Source organism: Plecotus auritus, assembly GCF_963455305.1.
Source record: "Plecotus auritus genome assembly, chromosome: 8".
Classification (NCBI taxonomy): domain Eukaryota; kingdom Metazoa; phylum Chordata; class Mammalia; order Chiroptera; family Vespertilionidae; genus Plecotus; species Plecotus auritus.
The window spans coordinates 76,252,441-76,273,268 of NC_137782.1; the positions used below are offsets into that span (position 1 = coordinate 76,252,441).

At 44.3% G+C, this 20,828-nt stretch overlaps 1 protein-coding gene across 1 annotated transcript in view; it reads left to right on the forward strand.

Moving 5' to 3' along the window:
• ISM1 (isthmin 1) overlaps positions 1 to 20,386 on the forward strand; it is an 80,040-nt gene extending 59,654 nt beyond the window's left edge. Inside the window, exons 3-6 of the mRNA XM_080686491.1 lie at positions 4,110 to 4,374; positions 12,488 to 12,631; positions 15,741 to 15,830; positions 18,148 to 20,386. Coding sequence (XP_080542617.1) covers positions 4,110 to 4,374; positions 12,488 to 12,631; positions 15,741 to 15,830; positions 18,148 to 18,665 — 1,017 coding nt within the window. The 3' untranslated portion in view covers positions 18,666 to 20,386. The remainder of the gene's footprint in view (positions 1 to 4,109; positions 4,375 to 12,487; positions 12,632 to 15,740; positions 15,831 to 18,147) is intronic.
• Positions 20,387 to 20,828: the final 442 nt, after the last annotated feature.

A 20,828-nucleotide genomic window follows, 5' to 3' on the forward strand; every position in this document is an offset into this window, starting at 1 on the left:
TCAGCCCAGCCTGCACCCTCTCCAATCTGGGATCCCTCTCACAATCCGGGACTGCTGGCTCCCAACCACTCACCTGCCTGCCAGCCTGATCACCCCCTAACCACTCCCCTGCCAGCCTGATCGACGCCTAACTGCTCCCCTGCCAGCCCGATTGCCCCCAACTGCCCTCCTCTGCCGGCCCGGTCGCCCCCAAGTGCCCTCCCCTGCTGGCCTGATTGCCCACCACTACCCTCCCCTGTCAGCCTGGTCACCCCTAACTGCCCTCTCCTGCAGGCCTGGACCCCACCAACTGCCCTCCCTCCCCTACAGGCTCGGTCACCCCCAACTGCCTTCCCCTGCAGGCCTGGTCTCCCTCCCCCAAACTGCCCTCCTTCCCCTGAAGGCCTGGTTGCCCCCAACTGCCTTCCCCTGCTGACCTGGTCACCCCCTCCCCTCCTGGCCTGGTCACCCCTAACTGCCCTCCCCTGCTGGCCATCTTGTGACCACATGGGGGCGGCCATTTTGTGCAAGAGCATGATGGTCAATTTGCATATTACCTCTTTATTATATAGGATTGTGTTTGTGTGTAGTACATTGTCAAGGAAGGAGGGTATGTAATCTTGGGCCTAATCCTTTGCTGGAGACTGTCTTACTGTCCCTGGGTGCTCTGTGTTCCTGTGGAATCAATTCACCTCTCAGGGCTTATTTTACTATCTGGGAAATACCAACTCATGCCCGCCTAGTCATCAAGCTCACAAGGCTTACAGGACCATTGAGCTAGAAGATTCTCTCTTGTTCAGGTTGTCAAGTCTTTTGTATATTGTAGTTTATTATCAGTAAGACTGAAAATTGTTAGTTTCCCTAAGAAAGGTCTTTTCAGAGAAAGTATAATAAATGTTTCTAATAAATGTTTTAACTACCCAAAGGAAGAAAGAAACTGGTAGTGTTGCCTAGGATCCTCACATGTGGATTTTGGACAGAATTATCCAAATTGGCAGTGATATAGAGCTCTGTTTCTTGAAGCTGATGAGACTCAGCCAGAAGTTGGGCTCAGATATTTTGAAAGTTTTCTTTCTTTTATTGTCTTGGTTCATGGTGTGGAAAAGTCCAGAAAAAACAAATGTACTTATGTACTTCAATTACGTGCATCAAGGAAGAGAAAGGACGGTAAGATCTCGAGTCTTTATCAGCTTGGAAATCTGCTGTGCTCACTCCCACACCTTAAGCTCATCACATCGATTATTGTTCAAGACATTTTTATAAAAGGACTCTTTGATGCCAAAAAACATATAAGTAGAATGAGAGCAACAGGAAACATAAAACTAATCCCCATCATTTGAGAAGTCATTGATCATGCTCATTAAGTCTTTTTAATTGTATGCCTATGAAATTTCAGGTTCAAGATTAGATTTCTTCTTTTGATATCAGTATGAGGTTTCCACATTAACTGTAGGGAAGGGTGGATCCTAAGATTTGTGTGGTGTTTTTTTTGTTTGTTTTTTTGTTGTTAATTCAGTTGAGGCAGTGGCTAGAAATTAAAGGGGAAAAAGAAACCTCTAAACTGTTGAGATTTAGTCATCGATATAGTTTTTGGAGTAAATTTGTATTTTGCTACTCATTGCCTGGCCAGGCAACAAATCTATTTTGTTTGGATCTGAGCACCAGTTTGGAAGAAAAAGAATTATATTGACGGTAATAGCTTAAAACATGAAATTGTTTTTATTCCCAGTTTGGAGAAATTGCAGGGCACGTTTTGTTTAGGCAATCCCTTTGACTCCAGTCTGAATACAAATGGAATACCAAAACCGTTGAGCATGTTCCCCCTTATCTCCTACCCAGAGACTGATTTCATTACCATAATTGCAGGCTTGCCTGGCTCTTGGCAGCTTCTCCCCTCCAAGACCCTTAACAGCCATGCAGATGATTGTTGAGGCTCAGTTGTTCTGTCTGCAGGCTGAGGGGGACGGGACTGCAGAGGAGAAATGTTATGCCTCCAAGGCTCAGTAGCCTGTCACTCCCTAGCTGTGCACTCCTTCTGCACTTGTCCTTCCAGGGTTGTGTGTGGGTCCCAGTCACTGTCATTTCCCAGCAGCCATCCATTCTAGCAAACAGCAATGATACAAGACATATGATGCATTCATTTTCTTCTCTTTTTTTTTTCTTTTTGGAGGATTACTAAAAATTTCATCATTATTTATACATATGCAAACGATGCTTATGAGACTGGGGTAATGGTGGTAGCATGGAATAAATCCAATGGTGTGCTTCTAGGCATCCCACACCAGAGGAATGATACACTTGACCTGCCACAGCCCAAGTATACTCTGGTATTGAAGGCCACACTCTTGATCTTGTGTTTGGACCACACCAAGCCACAGCCCAGGCTCACCATCAGCTGAGCAACTTCCTTTGAATGGTAAAGTGAGAAGAATGCAAACTTTCCCATTCCTAACACAGAAGGAAGAGGCTGTTTGTCTCAGGATGGGCACACCCTGGTGCAATTTGGCAGAGCATACTAGCAACTCTCTCAAATGTCGGGTTAGGGCAAAACTAGAAATCCATCTGCCCAGTACATCTTGCGCTGATTACTTGGAGCACGTGTTTCTGATTCATTTGCACATAACTCATCCAGGGGGTGTTGCAAGAGCTATGTGATGGCCAAAGGAACCCAATGAGTTTTTATTATATTTTTAAAACAAGTTTCTCTACGTTGATTGTCTCTCAGAGCCAAGAACTGCATTCTTCCAGCCCCGTGACTTCCAAATGAGGCTCCATAAATTAGGGAGCAAGTTCTAACCTTGGCTCTGGGACTATCTGTTTGGAACCTGAGGGTTGGTTGAGGGGTGTATGTGCTGGGTCTGGGCCTCAGGGCAAGTGAAAATCCCAGCTGTGAAAGCCTGGACCTTGGGGACCTTGTGTTCACATCTCTACACAACTTGTGGCACCCAGCATCACCGGCATCTGTGGCCTCTTTGCTCCCTTGGTTGCATGAGGGGACAATACCTCTGTTCCTTACTTGTTGAGAGGGGCAGTGTGACAAAGTTGGGGTAAGAGCGTGAGCTCCGGAGCTACACTAGCCACGTCTGCCAGATACTAGCTGTGTGACTTTAGGCAAGTTGTTAACTTTTCTGTGTGCCAGTTTTCTCTGTCTATAAAATGCTATCTATTGCTGTCTGACAACCATCCCAAAACTCAATAGCTTGAAACAGCAACCATCGGATTGCTCGTGGTCCCTATGGGTCAGAAATTGGAGCAGGGCTCAACTGGCAGAGCTCATCTCTGTACCACATTATATCAGATGGGATGACCCAACCAGGCTGCAGGATCCAAGATAGCCCCCCTCGTATGACTGGGACCATGGAGCTGGCCAGTGGCCGAGGAACCTCAGTTGTCTTTTCTGCAGCCTCTCCCTTCATGTGGTCTCTATGCGCACAGTCATCTAGGCTGGGCTTCCTTACATAATGGTAGGAACATTCCAAGAGAATGAAAATGGGAGCTGCAAGATCTCATGAGATTTGTCTCATTGTAACTACTCCCACAGTCTATTGGACAAAGTGTGTCACAAGGCCAACCCAAATAGAAAGGGAGAGGAAGTCAACTGCACCTCTTGATGGGAGTGTGCACACACATACAAGGATGGGAGGGATTATCTGGACCATCTTTGCAAATCATCAATCATAGGGGCCAATCAACCAAACTTATAAGGTCATCATGAGTATTAAGCAAGTTAATATATGGAAGAGCACTTAGAACCATGCCTGGTACAGAGATAGTACTCAATAAGTGCTCAGTTTTATTATAATTCTTGAGTCACTTCAGGAACATATATAGTACATGTTTACTCCTTGAATTAGAGACTTCCAAGCAATGTAGTCTTCAGTAAATCAGTGACCCTAGTGATGAATTGTCTCCTTCCACCCAAGGCCCATGTACTTCATTCTCTCTAATCGTGGGGTTCATTTGAGCCATCCCTGGATGTTTTCCATTCTGTATCACCATGCAGTCTCTGCTATCCTTCATGAGGGACACATCCATCGTTTGCCTCTGGTATCCCAGACTTTCTTCCAAGGGTCACCCAGCTTGGAGGCTATTGACTCCTCATTGACCCTGGCCTGTTCTGAATTCTTCAGGTCACCATAGAGGTGGTGGACGGTCCTGACTCTGAAGCAGATAAAGATCAGCATCCGGAGAATAAGCCCAGCTGGTCAGTCCCATCCCCTGACTGGTGGGCCTGGTGGCAGAGGTCCTTGTCCTTGTCGAGGGCCAACAGCGGGGACCAGGACTACAAGTACGACAGTACCTCAGATGACAGCAACTTCCTCAACCCTCCCCGGGGGTGGGACCGTCCGGCCCCAGGCCACCGGTCTTTTGAAACCAAAGAGCAACCAGAATATGGTGAGTTTACCACCCAGTAATATAAAATTGGTGGGGAGAATAAATGAGGATGATGAGGAAATGTATCCAAGTAAAACCCAGTTTACAGTATGTGGCTTTTGGTCTTCTATGAGGCGTACCTCATAAAGGCTTTATTCCACAGAAGCCCCAAGGAGGCACCAGCAGCCACATTTTTCTGGAAAGACTATAATTTTAAAATCACACCAATTATCCTAGGAGAGAATTTTTTTTTTTTTTTTTTTTAGTCAGGGGTCTTTGAGGTTCTTTTTTTCAAAAAAAAAAATAGTTTTGTTTATAAAAAGGAAGAAATCAGCAAATCAGTTCTCTTGTATATTTTACTGTAAAAATGTATATTGAAAAATAATTTGGTAAAAGAAATGAATCAGCTGCTTTCTTTGACTAGGCCACTGTTATGTTTGACATTGGCAATAGTGTGGCCCTTGAGAATCCACATGAACATATGCTTCAAGGGTTGTCCAAATGAGACCTCCCCACCAATAAATTTTAAGACCCCAAGTAGGAACTTCTACTGTCTCATGTTTTAGAGTAAGGTGAAGTAACAAAACTTTCAAATTCAGTAATTTAAATAATAGAAGTTCATTTTTAATTTGAAATGGGAGACAGGGTTTGGGGAACTCAGCTCCACTCAGTCATTCAAGAACCCAGGCTCCTTCTATCTTGGCACTACTCCAATTGTTAGGGCCTGAGAGTTATCCAATGGATGCTCTATACCCAGCTCAGCCAAGGGGGAAAATGCAGCCTGAAAAAGGTACACATGCTATTAACCTACTCAGCTTGTAGATAACACACATTACATCTGCTCAAATTTTATTGGCATTACCTGATCATATGGCCCCACATAGCTGCAAAGGAGGCTGGGAAATGTATTCTGTGTGTCCAATATGAAGAAGCAGACTTTGTGAGAAATCAGACAGTGTGTCTTTTGCTATAGAATATTTGCAGTCCTATAAATGCATCCATCATTGGGATATTCTGTGGCTTTACCATCAGCAGACTTAGGTGCAAACACTGTATGATGAGGATGACTTGTCATGAACTCTCACCCTTATATCTCTGTTTCAGCAGAAAGACCAGTTGTATGTTGGAGAGTTATTTCTCCCCACTCAACAACTTTCAAAACAGCAAGATAATTTTTTTCCAGCTGCATCATTTAGTTGTTCAACAGATATCTATCTATCTATCTATCTATCTATCTATCTATCTATCTATCTATTTCCTCACCTGAACATATGTTTCTATTGATTTGAGAGAGAGAGAAACATCGATGTGATAGACAAACTGATTGGTTGTCTCCCACACATGCCCTGACTGGGGATCAAACCTACAACTTAGATATGTGCCCTGACCAAGAACTGAACCTGCAACCTTTTGGTGTATGAGACAATGCTCCAATCAACTGAACCACCAGGTCAGGGCTCAACAGACATTTATTAAGAGCATATCTTGTGATCAGTATTATGTTAGGTGCTGGGAATAAAAAATGAGTAAGACATAGTCCTTCCCTACAGCGGGCCTCACCTATCTGTGGACAAGGGGAGAAAAATTAACTGATTAAGCAAAATAGTGCCATTGTGGAAATACACATCAAATGTTAGGGGATCTGAAAGAGAGCTCCAGCCAGGAGACTCGTGAAAACTTCCGCATTCCCAGAAGAAGTCTAATTTATCTACTTTCCAGGAAGAAGGACTCGGAATAGTAGCCAACATACATATAGCATTTAACATGCACCAATCCTTCTTCATGGCATCTAACATGTAGCGCTCATTTAATCAGCTCTCTGAGCCAAGTACCCCATTTTACAGATGGGGAACCTGAAGCCTGAGAAATTAAGAAACTTGACCTCAAGAATTTATCTCAGTCAGTTGGTCCAAAGTCTGTCCTCTTAATCACTATTTATTCTGCCTCTCTTGTGTGGGGGAGGGGGGAGTAAACACATTCTTTAGGACAGGGGAGTGGATCTAGAAATGGTCACTTGGATTGGAAGATAGAAATTAAAGATTGGAACAGTGCGATTGAACAGAGAAACAATGCACACAGGATCCTGGGTGCTAGCCTGACATTGCACAGTTTTGTGGCTAAACCTGTTTGCCCAGCCCACACAGAACATTTTTTCTGTGAGTGGGCCTTAGACCTTCAGCATCAGAATCCCTTGGTTGCATGTTAAAAAACACCAGTCCTAGCCCCAACCCCATCCCTCTATCCTAATGGTCCTCAAAGTGTGGTCCCTAAACTGGTGGCATCAGCATCATCTGGAACCAGGATAAAAATGCAGATGTGCAGTCTCCTGGTCCCCGGGCTGCCTGAATCAGATATTCTGGGTGTGGGTCCCCAAAACCTATGTTTGAATGAACTTTCCAGGGGCCTCTGGAACACTGAGTATTTGAAATCAACAGTTCTCAGTTGCTCATTATGCTCACCTGGGGAATTGTTTGAAACCTTGGTGCCCAGATTTCTCTCGCCAGTAAGTTGGGATCTCTGAGGTGGGGCCCAGACATCTGTGTTTTTTAAAGCTCCATGAGTGACTCCAATGTGCAGCTCAGGTTGAGGGCTACTGCCGACCTTCTGCTAAACTAGAATGTCCAACAGTGAGACCTGGGCTCAGTCGGTCTTTGTTTCTTTTTTCAACCAAGGTCAGCAGGCTATCCCCATGCTCACTGAATTTTGAAGACTAACTCTAGAAACAGCTCTTCCACTAAAGCTTTTATAGAGCACCCTCAGATGAATTCATGAATGTTAAAACATCTTGTATTTCAATCTTGAGGATACAATTTGCTTCTACTGGAGCAATTACAGTGGCTGCCTCAGCCACCCTCACCCCAGCTTTCTGGGCCTATGATACCCACAGAGTGCCTTGCATCTGAAACTTACAGGATCCCTGGGCCATGAAGAAACTCAATCTTTTGTGATTTTGGAGTCTCTCTTAGTATTTTCCTCATCATTAGACTAGATATCAGGATTGCTACTTTATAAAGAAAAATGTGTCCCTTATAATACTTCTAAATCAGTTATTTTTAGACTTCAATATGCACACAAAAAACCTGGGGTTCTTGTTAAAGTGCAGCTTCTGATGCCATAGATGTAGAAAAGGGCGGGAACCCAGGTGAGGCTGACACCGTTGGCCTTTGAGCCACACTTGGAGTAGTTCCAAGACTCTCAGCATATCGCAGATGCTCAGTAGTATTTGCAAAATGAATGAAGTATTGCTTCTGAGACTGGCTCACAGGGAAATTTTCAGAATTCCTTCAGCATTGGCTAAACTGAGTCCTCTTTTATTTCAATCAGCAAGAAACTATAGTGCCACCCTAACCGGTTTGGCTCAGTGGATAGAGCGTCGGCCTGGGGACTGAAAGGTCCCAGGTTCAAGGGCATGTACCTTGGTTGTGGGCACATCCCCAATAGGGGGTGTGCAGGAGGCAGCTGATTGATGTTTCTCTCTCATCGATGTTTCTAACTCTCTATCCCTCACCCTTCCTCTCTGTAAAAAAATCAATAAAATATATTTTTAAAAAAAGAAAGTATAGTGCCATTTCTAAGTATGTAGCCCTAGATTAGATGCTGTGGAAGATACAGGAAGTGAGCACACTGCTCAGGAAGGAGAGACTCATGCAATGATAAAGCAGCACAAGTCACTGTACCTAAGTGCCTGCTCCCTTGTCTGAGACAGGCTGAAATTGCTACAGGAATTGGTCTTTCTGGAGGATCTTGTTCTCAGATTTTTGAAGGTAGGATTTTTAGTAAGAATTTAAATGTATGTGGCCAAATAGTATTTCAAAAAATTCTAGGTGAAATAAATAAAATAGCATGGCATCTTTAAAATAAATTATAAAGTACACAACAGAAGTTAGTTAGACCTAACTTGTGATCATGGAAACATGAGTAAGCTCAACTTTGGACTGTATGTGTTTGAGATACTGCATTTTAAATACCTTCTGTGTAGATACTGAGGGTCTCACCCAGGGCAACAAAAGAGTTCAAATAAATGTCTTTCTGTTAAATAGAAGTATACCATTCCCAAAGTTGTTCAGAACAATCTGAAAAATAAACTTAATGGGCACTGCGTATTGTAACCGAGGTTGAGACTCAATTCTTTGAAATTCTTTAACTGATCATGATCCTATTTTAATAGATTTCAGTGATTTTTTTCAAAGGCTTTCCTTTGTAATGTTAAATTGTGGCCACATAAGTGGGTGTCTTAAAGAAAGGAGGCCAACCTGGGCCAGAAGTAGAACTGCTAGAATGCCAGAATATAGAACAGGATATAGAGCAGGAGCTGACAGACCTCAGACCTAATCCCACTTCTGCCAAGTTTGAGCTGTGTGTCCTTAGGCAAGTACCTTAATGCCTCTTAGCCTCAGTTTCCTTACCTGTAAAAGGAAGCTATTTCCACCTACCTTGCAGGATTGTGACAGGAGTTAAATCAGTGTGTTAGGCAGGGCAGCTGGTGAAAGCAGGCCCTCAATAATTGGTAGCCACTATCTCCTAGGATTAGTGGTGGAGGCTTGCCAGCACCTGACTCAAGACCCAAGTCACTTCAGTTGCCCAAACATCATGACTGGGCCACTGAACTCTAGTGCTTGAAACAGTATAATGACTACTTTAAAATTTCAAATGACATCCTTGAAAACCAGCTGTCACTCACTGTACTGTGCATTGTTTTCTTCCCTCGCTGAGCAATTGGATGTCACAGACAGGGGCTGTCAAATCTCAGGGACTGTTTTTTACTGTCATTATTGCCATCTTTGCAGTTGCTGCTGCTCATGTTCAGTTTCTGCTCTGAGCAATGCTCCCTGCCTGGTAGGTGAGCGAATGAGAACTAGTGTTTGGTTCTAGCAGAAAGGACTCCTGCCCTCAAATCTTTGTTCACTGTGAGAAGTTCCCTTTCTGTCCTTTGAACACATTAAACAAATAGAAATCCCCAAGGAAGGGGCCTTTGCTGGAGCATTCATCCGGGACAGTATGCTACGAAGGCCTAGGGTTGTGAGCTGACATAACAACACCTTCCTAGGAGGTGGTTTTATTTCAATACTAGCCCAGTAGAAATGACTAAATGCCTGGTGATATAATGTTCTGTGCCTGACTCTGAGGGCCCCGTATAAAAAAATGTTTGGAAAATAAATGACTTCATGAGCATCTAAAATAAAGGCATGAAGAACCCACTTGCTAGGATGAGAACTCCTTCATGGTTCTGGAGTCTGCTAACCGTCGAGAGAACGTATCTTAGGGAAAATGTGATGGTATATGTATAATAGTTAACATTTGTTACTTCAGAAAACACCCCAAAATTCAGTGGCTTAAAAGAACAAATGCATTATCTCTCAGCAGTTTGCAGACTGTCTGGACTGCTCTGCTGTGCTCTGGGCTGGCTGGGGGGCGGGTGGGGGCGGGAGTGCGGAGTGGGGGGTGGCGTTGGAGGTCCAGGATGGCTTTATTCACAATTCTGGCATCCCAGCTGGGCAGTTGGGGAGTGAGATGGCTGGGCCTCTCCCCACCTTCTTCCTCACCCTTCAGGACCCAGTCCCGGCTCCTCACATGGTGGTGGAAGAGTTCCCTGCAGCAAGAGACCAAGCCCTAATACAGGAGCACTCTTGCAGCCTCTGTTTGCATCACATTTGCTGTTTTCCCATTGGCCAAAGCAAGTCAGGTGGGCTGGGCTAGGGTCAGTGTGAGAGGAGAGTAAGCAAAGGGAAGTGGAATCATGGACATCATTTTTTACATAATCTGACAGTTATTGACACCCAATAATTTTGATCCAAGATCCCAAAACAAGAATGTATCTAATGCAGAGGTTCTAATATAAGCATCATGGTGAGTTTAATGCTAAAATCTCAAAGTTCAGAGTGACATTGCCCAAAATTAGCTCTCCATATTACTGCCACACTGAGGAAAGGTTGCAAGAGATTTCTAGATCGTTGGGGCCCTGTTGCTTCTGCTAAGTCAAACAAGACACCCCTTGGCATCATGTATCCTGTGCCTGTACCATCACACAGGTGACATGGACCCTAACTTTGTGGTATAATAAGCTTTTTCTGTTTAGCCCACTGCCCCCTTCCTATGAACCTAAAGACATTATAATCTCTGCTTGTGACTCAGTGTTGTTGTTCCCTTTAACAAACCTGGCCTCGTGGGTGCATGTAGGTTGTGGTTGAATGTGGTCACATGTGCGTATAACCCTCTGCACCCGGATACTCCCACTGACAAGAGTGCAGTCACATGGTTGTTCCAAGCACCCTCTGGTGTTCCTGGTGAAATTAGCAAAGTCTCAGAGGGAGCAGCAGTGACCCCTACCTCTGTGATATGTCCCTCTGGAAGCATCCAGTTCTGCTGTTCATGCCTAGTAAGAGAGGGGAGCGAGGAGGAAAGCTAAGGCTGGGGAAGCAGGCCCAGCTCTATCACACAAAGCAGTCGTTTCAAATATCTGCTTGGCCATGTGGTTGGAAAACCATTTCTTAGAAGAAAATCAAAGTTTGGAAAAATTTGTTTTGGGAGAGAATAGAAATGAATGGGGGCCCCCAGGGGCAGGCGATGTGTGAGCAAATGCTCTACTCTGGCTTAGGGAAGAGAACACCATGAATCACCCCCCACCCTACCTCTGCTGAATGTGCTGAGGAGACTTGGGGGCCCTGTGTTTGCCTGAGGAGTGTTCAAAGTGAACGCCATGTAAACAACAGCCTGGGAGGCTGGCACAGGGCCTGCAGTTCAGGTAGAAACATGTGTGGACTGCATTCTTGCCTGGCCTACATAATAACAATCACCACGACCTGTTATGAATGGAGAGGACCCCTTCCCTGTAAGGCACATGCCTGTACCTCTTTGCTTGGCACCCACAGAGGCCCAAGGCTGTAGAAGCATTTGGCTAAATCAGGAGAAATTACTTCTGAGTGGAGATGCTTCGGAAAGAGTCAAGTTTTTGAGATTAAGAGTTTAGCGTTAGAGCCCACGTGTTCCTTTCTGTCTCCATTGTGATCTTAGGTAGTCACCTAATCACTCCAGGGCTTAGTTTCTTATTTTTAAGAAGAAGAATTTACTGTTGATAATACACCAGCCTCTCACTATCCAGACCCCCCTACCCTGGTCTGCTTCTCCTTTCATTTCATTCACCAACTTGTAATCTGCTGTATAATTTACTCATTTTTTGTTTACCAATTATTGGCTGACTCTTCTCACTAAAATATTAGTTCCACCAGCACAGGGAATCATTGAAAATTTTGTTTAATGATATACCCTACATACACAGAATTGTGCCTGGCATGTAATAGGGGCTCAATAAGATGGATATTGAGCAATGACCTCAAAGAACCATGTAACTTCACCATTGGGTATCTGTTGTCTACTCCTGTATAACAAAACATCCCCAAATGTCATGGCTGAAAACAGCAGCACTTAATTATTTCTTATGATCCCATGGCTCGAGAGTTCAAAGAGGGCCACACGGGGCAGTCCCTCCACTCCTGAGGGCATCAGCTGCATTCAGCTGTCCTTTGCAAAGGGCTGGAAGGTTCATGAAAGCTTCATTTGCATGTCTAGTGTTTTGGTGGGCCTTCATGTGGCTTCTCTCTTTCCATGTGGTGTCCCATAATTCACAGGTTGAGCCTCAACTGGATTCCCCAGAGCAAAAGTCAGAAGCTGCCAGGCCTCCTAAGGCCAAAGCTAGCACAGATTCTAGGGGACATAGCCTCTCTCTCTCTCTCTCTCTCTCTCTCTCTCTCTCTCTCTCTCTCTCTTCACTGTGAATGTAGGCACAGGGAGGTAAGAAACTAATGGTGGTCATCTAAATACCTATCATATTATTTCATGATCCTATGCTCTGCAAATGTATGCATTCTCAATAAGCACTCACTCGGCACCTGTTGGGACTGTCAGGCCCTGGTCATGGGCTGACCACGTCAGTGCCCAAATCCTCAGACAGAGTCACTGCCTGCATGAGGTTCATCCCTAAAATGAACCCTGGAGCTGTAAGCCTTTTGACTCCAGCAGGCATCTGGGCCCCTCCAACATTGAGCGTGATGCAGGGGGACTATTGGCAGGCTACTTGTTGGGTGGATTTGGGGACTCTTTTGGTGAGGCTGTGACTGTCTCCCTGGCTCCCTTCCAGATTCCACCGATGGGGAGGGCGACTGGAGTCTCTGGTCTGTCTGCAGCGTCACCTGTGGGAATGGCAACCAGAAGCGGACCAGGTCCTGTGGCTACGCGTGCACCGCCACAGAGTCTCGGACGTGTGATCGTCCAAACTGCCCAGGTGGGTTCATGCAGGGTTGTGGCTCCAAGTTCAAGTTCAGTCTTGTCCAGACTGAGACAAGAGACGAGTAATGGGCTTACTGGGTGAAAGATGTTGGAGATGAAAAATGATTGTGACTGTCAGTAGCAGTAGTTGTCACACTCCAGCCTGTTTTTGTGTGGTCCACACACATTTAAGGAGACGTAAAGAAGAAGGAGGGGAAGAAAAAGAAGTAGAAGAAAAGAAGGATAAAGAGAAGGAAGAGTATGTGACCAAGACCATATGTGACCCACAAAGCATGAAGTATTTACTAGTACTCTCTGACCCTTTACAAAAAGTTTACCAACTCCTGGTCTGTAGTTTTACATTCACTGTGTGTTCCCCACTTCCAGGTAGAATACCAATCTATAATAATAAAAGTGTAATATGCTAATTAGACCAGACAGCCAAACAACCTTCTGGATGAAGCCGGGTCTGCGAGGGCCAAGGCAAGCCGCCTTGGCTGCAAGGGCTGAGCCCCTTGCACGAATTTCGTGCATTAGGCCTCTAGTCTAAAATAATATCGTAGGCTCTCCCAAGAAACCACATATTTCACATAGCTTCATCTCAAAGAAATTCAGGCACAGAAAAGTCAATCTCTGCACCCAGGACTTCCATTTCCTACCCCTGAACTATGCTCTCAAATTGTAAGGCTGAGATTTGGACCAAAAGAGAAGTGAAAAAGCTCTAGACGGTTTGGCTCGGTGCATAGAGCATTGGCCCACAGACTGAAGGGTTCTGGGTTCAATTCCAGTCAAGAACTGGAGAAAGAGAGAGAGATGGTAGGTACGTAGGTTGCAGGCTCCGTTTCCAGCCCTGGTCAAGGCACATGTGGGAAGCAACCATTCTATGTGTCTCTCTCACATCAATGTTTCTCTCTCTCTCTCCTCTACTGTCTCTAAAAATCAATGGAAAAATATCCTTGGGAGAGGATTAACATACACACACCAATAAATAAAATAAATAAATAAATAAATAAATAAATAAATAAATAAATAAATAAAGTAGAAGGGCAAAGGGGTTTCTGAGGAGAGAAAGGATAAGATTGGGCATGTGTGTGTTAGCCAAGAGGTGTGTGTAGAAAATAGGGCTGAAATATCAGAAGTGGCTGGGCTGGTGCCCTGTCAGCCATGCAGATGGATTTCAGAAAGTGGAGCAATCAAGATGCTTTTCCTGTGAAAATTTCCTGAATAAAGCTGAGTTAGAAGTCTGATAGGATGGGATTTGGATGGATAGAAAAAAAAAGCAATAAATAATAATAATATGATAAGGAAGAAAAGAGGGAGTACAGGAAGAAAATGCAGGAAGAGAAGGAGAATCTGAAGAAGATGAAAAGGATAATGATGAAGATAAGAGGAAACAAAAGAAAATGAAGATAAATATGAAGGTGGTGAAGGTATTGAAGAAGAAACAAAAAATATGATTATGAAAAAGGGTTTTTCTAGTATTTTTGGTATCAAGAAAATTTCTAAGGTCATTATATGTATTATTTCATTTAATCTTACAATAGCCTTCTGAAATAGGTATTTATTATTGTGCCCATTTAACAGTTGTGAAAACTGAGGCACTGGGCTTCATTTGCCTAGAGTCAGACAGGCAGCCAATGATCAACCTGGAATTCAAGTCCAGCCAGTCTAATTCCAGAGACCATGTTCTTAACCATGAAACTATTCCACCTCCAGCAGAAGAAAGGGTATCAGGCTCAGCCACACCTGGACACAGACAGCATTTAAAATCAGGGCTCGGGGGATTGCCTCTTGTTTCTCTTCCAGAGCTGGCATCCAGACCCAAGATGGTCCATTTAGATAGCTTATTAGGGGAAGGGTCTTCTCTGCCACCATTTTTAATATTGCCTCCTCATTTTCTCTAACACTGAGAGCAATGTGGCCGGCAGCCCTGCCCCCACATTTTCTTCTCATCGGACCTTGCCTTCCTTCCATCCTTTCTGCCTCTCTGTTCCTGACTCTTCCAGCTTTTCAGGACTGTCTTGGAACATGAAGGATTTTTTTTTTTACAGAATTTCTTTTCTTATTTGGTGTGTTGATTCTCAACCATATTGAAAAGAATCGCAGGGCAGGTGGTCTTCCTGGCCTGGTAATGATTGCATTGTAAAAGCTTGTCCCATAGGTCAACCATATAAATAAGTTCAAGGGGCCTCACCTAAAATCAAAGAGAGCCCCTTAAAGGAAATCAATTCATGCCTAATAGGCAGCCAAGGATCTCCAATCTGTCTACATCCCACAACTCCTGCTTCGTCTGACTGCCTCAGCTTGCACAGGATTCCTGTCTGTAAAGGAAGTCTGGGTGGGGTGGAAGTTTGGAAGGGGAGGACAGCCAAAAAGTTTGAAGCAAGCTGGGTTCAGTCCCTCTGAGCAAGTAATGACAAGCCCAGCTTACTCTTTTTGAAGCATTATCAACAATGCTAAAAGTCTCAGAATATGAGATACCTGGTCTTTGGCTATGGACTACTGCATCCTCAAAATGAGCTAGACAAATATTCAAGGAACAACATCAGCTAACTCTTGCAACTTACTCCTTAGTCTAAGTGCTTTCTTTACACATAACTCATTCAATTCATTCAACTCTGTGTGGTGGGTCCTTTATTTCTCCCCATTTTACAGATGTGAAAATAGTTACACAAAGGTTAAGTGGCTTTCCCAAGGTCACACAGCAGGTAATGATTGAACCCAGTCAGTCAGTCCGTCCTTAAGACTGGTATTGACCACTAGACTGGTATTGGCCACTGCCTTTAGTTTAGCTTGTCATACTGACACCACCAGGCAGACAACCCTTTTGATATGTGTCCCCCACTGCCCCAAACTTCACTCTGGGACCTAGTGACTGAGTTCCTTAGGACTTGGTCAGGCACATTTGGATCTGATTTCATGCTGCACATGGTATCTGGGGTTTTAATATATTTTATGTTCTGCTACCTGCTTTTTACTGTTTCCTCTGTTGGCAAGTTTCTACCCATGAGTAGTAATGAACACAAAAAAAGGCTTTGTTGAGGTGTATTGTTTTTTTAATCTGGGGGCGGGGGTGGGGACTTTTTCCATATAACCGAGGGAAAATGAGCCCTGTCTGTGTTTAGGAATTGAAGACACCTTCAGGACAGCTGCCACCGAAGTGAGTCTGCTTGCAGGAAGCGAGGAATTTAATGCCACCAAACTGTTTGAAGTCGGTAAGATTTTTGATTCTTTTTTATTCAAATATTGATTTAGTATTTTGGACATTCCTTTTGCTTTTGCAGTATCATCCTCGGATCCATTTAAATGTTTCCTTTTCCTCATATGGGGTCCAATTCTCCCAGCATATTTCTTGCACAAGGTCGTTTCTTAATCCAGTACTGCCCCTGTTTTCTGATCTGTGAAATGGTATGAGGAACTAGTGCCTACTTTATAGAGTTGTTCTAGAATTAAATGAGTTCGTATTTGTAAAGCGTTTAAAACACGTCCCTCACACTGGACATCTACATAAGTTTGATGGATAAAAATAAGTTGATGGATGTCCTTTAGGTACATGAATTTTGATGACCTGCCACTCTAAAGGGAAAATACAAGGCCGTTTTCTGGAGCTGCACTGAATTTTGTTTCTGAAAGACCCTGCCCTCTGAAGGAGACCCCCACTGACTTTGCAGACACACACTTCCCAGGATGGAATCTCCACTCAGTTACTGCTCAGTCAGGGGCTTGCAGGGCTGGGATCGTAGAACTCAGAGCCAAAAGGAGCCTCAGCACACCCCTGTGGGCAACAACCTGCCCGTGTCCTCTCTGTGTTCCCTCCCGTTTAATCCTCATCTCACTTCATGAGACGGCAATGAGAAAACTGAAGCACAGTGAGGGAGAATAGCTTGCTCAAGGTCACAGAGCTACTAAATAGTAGATTCGGGGTTCGATCCAAGGCAGTCCAGCACAAGAGCCCCCACTTTTCAATGAGGCCAGGCCTCCCTGAGCTCCTGAGAGATGCCCCATCTCGCTTCCTCATTCCACTGAAGAGGACCCCGAGCTCTCCTCCAAGCTGCCCACCCCCATCCTGGCCACTTGATTTCCACTCATGACACCACCAGCCTCCAAAGCACCTGGGTCGGAGCTGGTGAGTTATCTTGAATGTCCTCCTCCCGTTATCCCCAAGCCCGCCAAGGCCTAGCAGCCTTCTTTCTCTAACCACTGTTGGTCACACCTGCTGTTCCCTCCCTGGACTCTTACAATTGATATCAGCACTGAATATATCTTCTGACTGTACAGCTCAATTAATAGCTCATTATGGCTCAAAAACCTTCAGTGGCCCAGCCGGTGTTACTCAGTGGTTAAGTATCGACCCAGGAACCACTAGGTCACTGGTTCCATGCCCAATAGGGCATATGCCTGAGTTGCAGGCTCGATTCCCAGCAGGGGGCATGCAAGAGGCAACTGATCGGTGATGTTTCCCATTAATGTTCCTATCTCTCTATATTCCTCTCTCTCTAAAAAATGCAATATAAACATAGTTTTTTTTTAAAAAAATCTTCAATGGTTACCTGGTGCCCTCTGAACAACCCTCACCTGCGTTGAAGACGTCCATGATCTGTCACAACCTGCTTCCCCATAACCTTCATTGAAACTGACTGTGTTCCCTACCGACAGACAGCCCACCAGATTTTTTTTCTCTCAACCTTAGTTTGCACAAGTGGTCACTCTTCACCTGTTCACTCAGCCAGTTGTTCCCATAGAGCAATGCAGAACCAGCATAAACATATCTTTTGGTTTTTTAAACCAGGAAGCCATATTAATATGTGGAACCACCTATTTTAACTGTTAGTGATTAATTCACTATTTTTCATACTGCAAAGGCCAAACACAACTATGGGGGTGGGTTCAGGCTCCAGCCTTATAGGTAAGGGGGCCTTTGGCCTAAATGTTAAGTTCCTTAAAAGCTGGGGCCACCAGCCAGCCGCTTCCCTTTAGAGGCATCTTTTCATATGGATTTGCATACAATAATTGTCGCCATTTAGTGCTTAAGGTTAAGAGGTTAGGGCACTAGATCTAGTTTTAATTGGTCAGTGACTGGCAGAAATACAACTCAATCCTACAAATGTTGCTTGTAAGCATTTTCTACTCCATCACCATGCATTGAAAGAGGAGATTTAAAATGGCCCTCTGAATTATTATTAATTTTCTTATGGGTGATAATGGGGTATGGTAATCCCATATCCCAATATCCTCCTTTGTATTTGTATTTTTTGTAGATATCTACTAAAACTTAGACTTAGGGATAATAATGTCATATATTTCCAAAAAAGATTTAAAAATATAAAGCATATACAGTATAATGATGGTTAAATCTAGTGATGGTGTACAGGTAGTCAAGTTCAAACTTCCCAAGTTAAAGGGAGGTGAGCTAGGACCTGTGGTTCCAGGGGCCCAGGGGTTGGCTGGGGGGCAGGAGGGGGGTGTAGATGGCAATGTCACCTGCTGTCTGTTTTGCATGTGGTGAGAGGGTTTCTCTGTGGTCTTTTTCAGACACGGACAGCTGTGAGCGATGGATGAGCTGCAAGAGCGAGTTCTTAAAGAAGTACATGCACAAGGTCATCAATGACCTGCCCAGCTGCCCCTGCTCCTACCCCACCGAGGTGGCCTACAGCACCGCAGACATCTTCGACCGCATCAAGCGCAAGGACTTCCGCTGGAAGGACGCCAGCGGGCCCAAGGAGAAGCTGGAGATCTACAAGCCCAGCGCCCGGTACTGCATCCGCTCCATGCTGTCCCTGGAGAGCACCACGCTGGCCGCCCAGCACTGCTGCTACGGCGACAACATGCAGCTCATCACCAGGGGCAAAGGGGCAGGAACACCCAACCTCATCAGCACTGAGTTCTCCGCGGAGCTGCACTACAAGGTGGACGTCCTGCCCTGGATCCTCTGCAAGGGCGACTGGAGCAGGTATAATGAAGCCCGGCCTCCCAACAACGGGCAGAAGTGCACCGAGAGCCCCTCGGACGAGGATTACATCAAGCAGTTCCAAGAGGCCAGGGAGTATTAGAGAGAGACCACCTCCGGGATTTAAGACACAAACGCACTGCACTGATCTGCGACCGGGAGCACAGTCCCTCTTATCCGCCTTCGTGTGTGTTTGCATGGACCACATGCGTATGTTTCCTAAATCACACTAGGGATGTGCGCCAGGCCTGGTGTCGGCCATCTGAAGCCACCCTTGCCATCTAAGATGCCCACAGACCTCCGTGGAACTCCTCCTAGGGGTGGTGTGGGAAGGAGGATGAGGACGGAGAAGCCAGGAGAACCTGGAAGCCACAGTGGGTAGGATTCAGTTCACACCCAGATCCAGGGTTTCCTAGCGAAGCAGAGCGGGGAAAGAGACTGGAGTTGTAAACATTTTAAGTTTTTATCTATAACTTATTTAATATGAATGTGACTTAAGCGCAACCTTTTCTCTGGAGTTGTCATCGGGAGACTGTGTAATCGCTTCTGTGAGAGTGCAGACAGGGCTTAGGGAGGTGGAGGAGAAAGGGAATGTATGATGATGTCTTTAAAAATAACTCAATAGAAATATATCCAAACAAGAAAGCACCCACCTTAAACCAAATATTATTTAGTCATGAGGCACCTTCCTGAAGTCTCAGTGTCCAAAATGTCCTTGCCTAACTAAGGGGGTAGAGGTGGGGGGCAAATGGATGTTTTAGGGGCAAACCTGAGGCCTGGTTTTAAATAGGCTTTTAAAATAAAAGGCCAATATTAGCCTAATGCTTTGATTCTACTAAAAGGCTTCAGAATGGCAGAATTTCTGTTCATGCCTTAGTAAGTCCAGAAGGCTGCAGGAAAGTCAGACATAAAAACAGAAAATAGCACTTTTTCAATGATAAGAAAGCAAGATAAATGGGAAAATAACTTTGGACCCTCATGTCATCTATTTCATTTTATTACCATCTTAACTTTTTTTTCTTCACCAATATATTCACAGTAAATAAATATAAAAAGAGGAGGAGGACTCAAGTCTAGGAAATCCTAATTTTTTTTTATGTTTTAAGAAGGGAAAATAACTACATTATTTTTGTAAAGTATTTATTGAGTCATTGAGTCTAGTGCATCGAGCAGTTGTGATTTGACCTGGTTCTGTGGTGTAGAACTTAGGGCAAATAAAGAGTTGGTTATTATGCAATCTTTACTTACAAAACTCCAGGAAAAGAGAATATATAATAAAATCATAATAAAATGTGTTACCTACAGTAAATGTGTTACTTGCAAATATTTATGATGCAAATACCATAAAGAGCTCTGATGAAGCAGGGCTGTGAGGCAAGGGCGAGAAAGGTTCAAGCCAAGTGAGAATAAAAGGTTCATTGATTGACGTGGTGGTGGGTGGTGTAAGTCATAGCATCTTTGGCACCAAGAATATCAGTCCAGCCCCACGAGGATGAAGCTCACTGACACAGGTACAATGTTTTGCCCACCCAGAGCTAAGAAAGAGCTATGAAGACCAAGCCAGAGCAAAGGCTTAAGACAGCCTAAGTGAGCGGGGCTGCTTCCAAACAAAATCTGCAATTATACTCATAATGCAAATGATTCTTTTTCCAGATGACAAAACAAAGCTCTCATAAAATAAATCACGTAAGACCCTTCTTTCACATCCTAGCCCAATGCTCTTTCTACTATATCAAATATTTGGTGTCCTCATATTCCTGGTGTCTTTGGTATTCCAAGTGATCCTACCCTTAGGTTTGCCTAATAAATTCTTGTTCTTATGGAAAAATCTCTTATCAGTCATTTACACTTTAGAATGAATTATTCATGTATTGCCCACTCTCAGTACGTTTATATTTGAGACTTATTTCCAATTATGAAATGAGAAGCCTTATTCATATCTGGAGGAATTTTAAGCAACTGAATCAGTAGGAAGAGAATCCATAGGTCTATATATCAGGGAAGCAGATTTGGTTTCTGAAACTAGGGAAGCTATTTTTGCAAAGAAAGATCATTGCAATGAAATGTATTACCTTTGAAGTGGTGAGTTCTCTGTCAGGACAGTTATTCCATTAGAGGCTGGAGATGAAACACATGAGAACTTCAACTGAGTGATGAGGAGAGATAAAAATGTACAGCAATAACACCCTCTGATATGTGTTCTATTAAGAGTCAGTGCAAGGTATGATGGGAAAATAGAAGCAGGAATCTGGGAAGTACCTGTTGG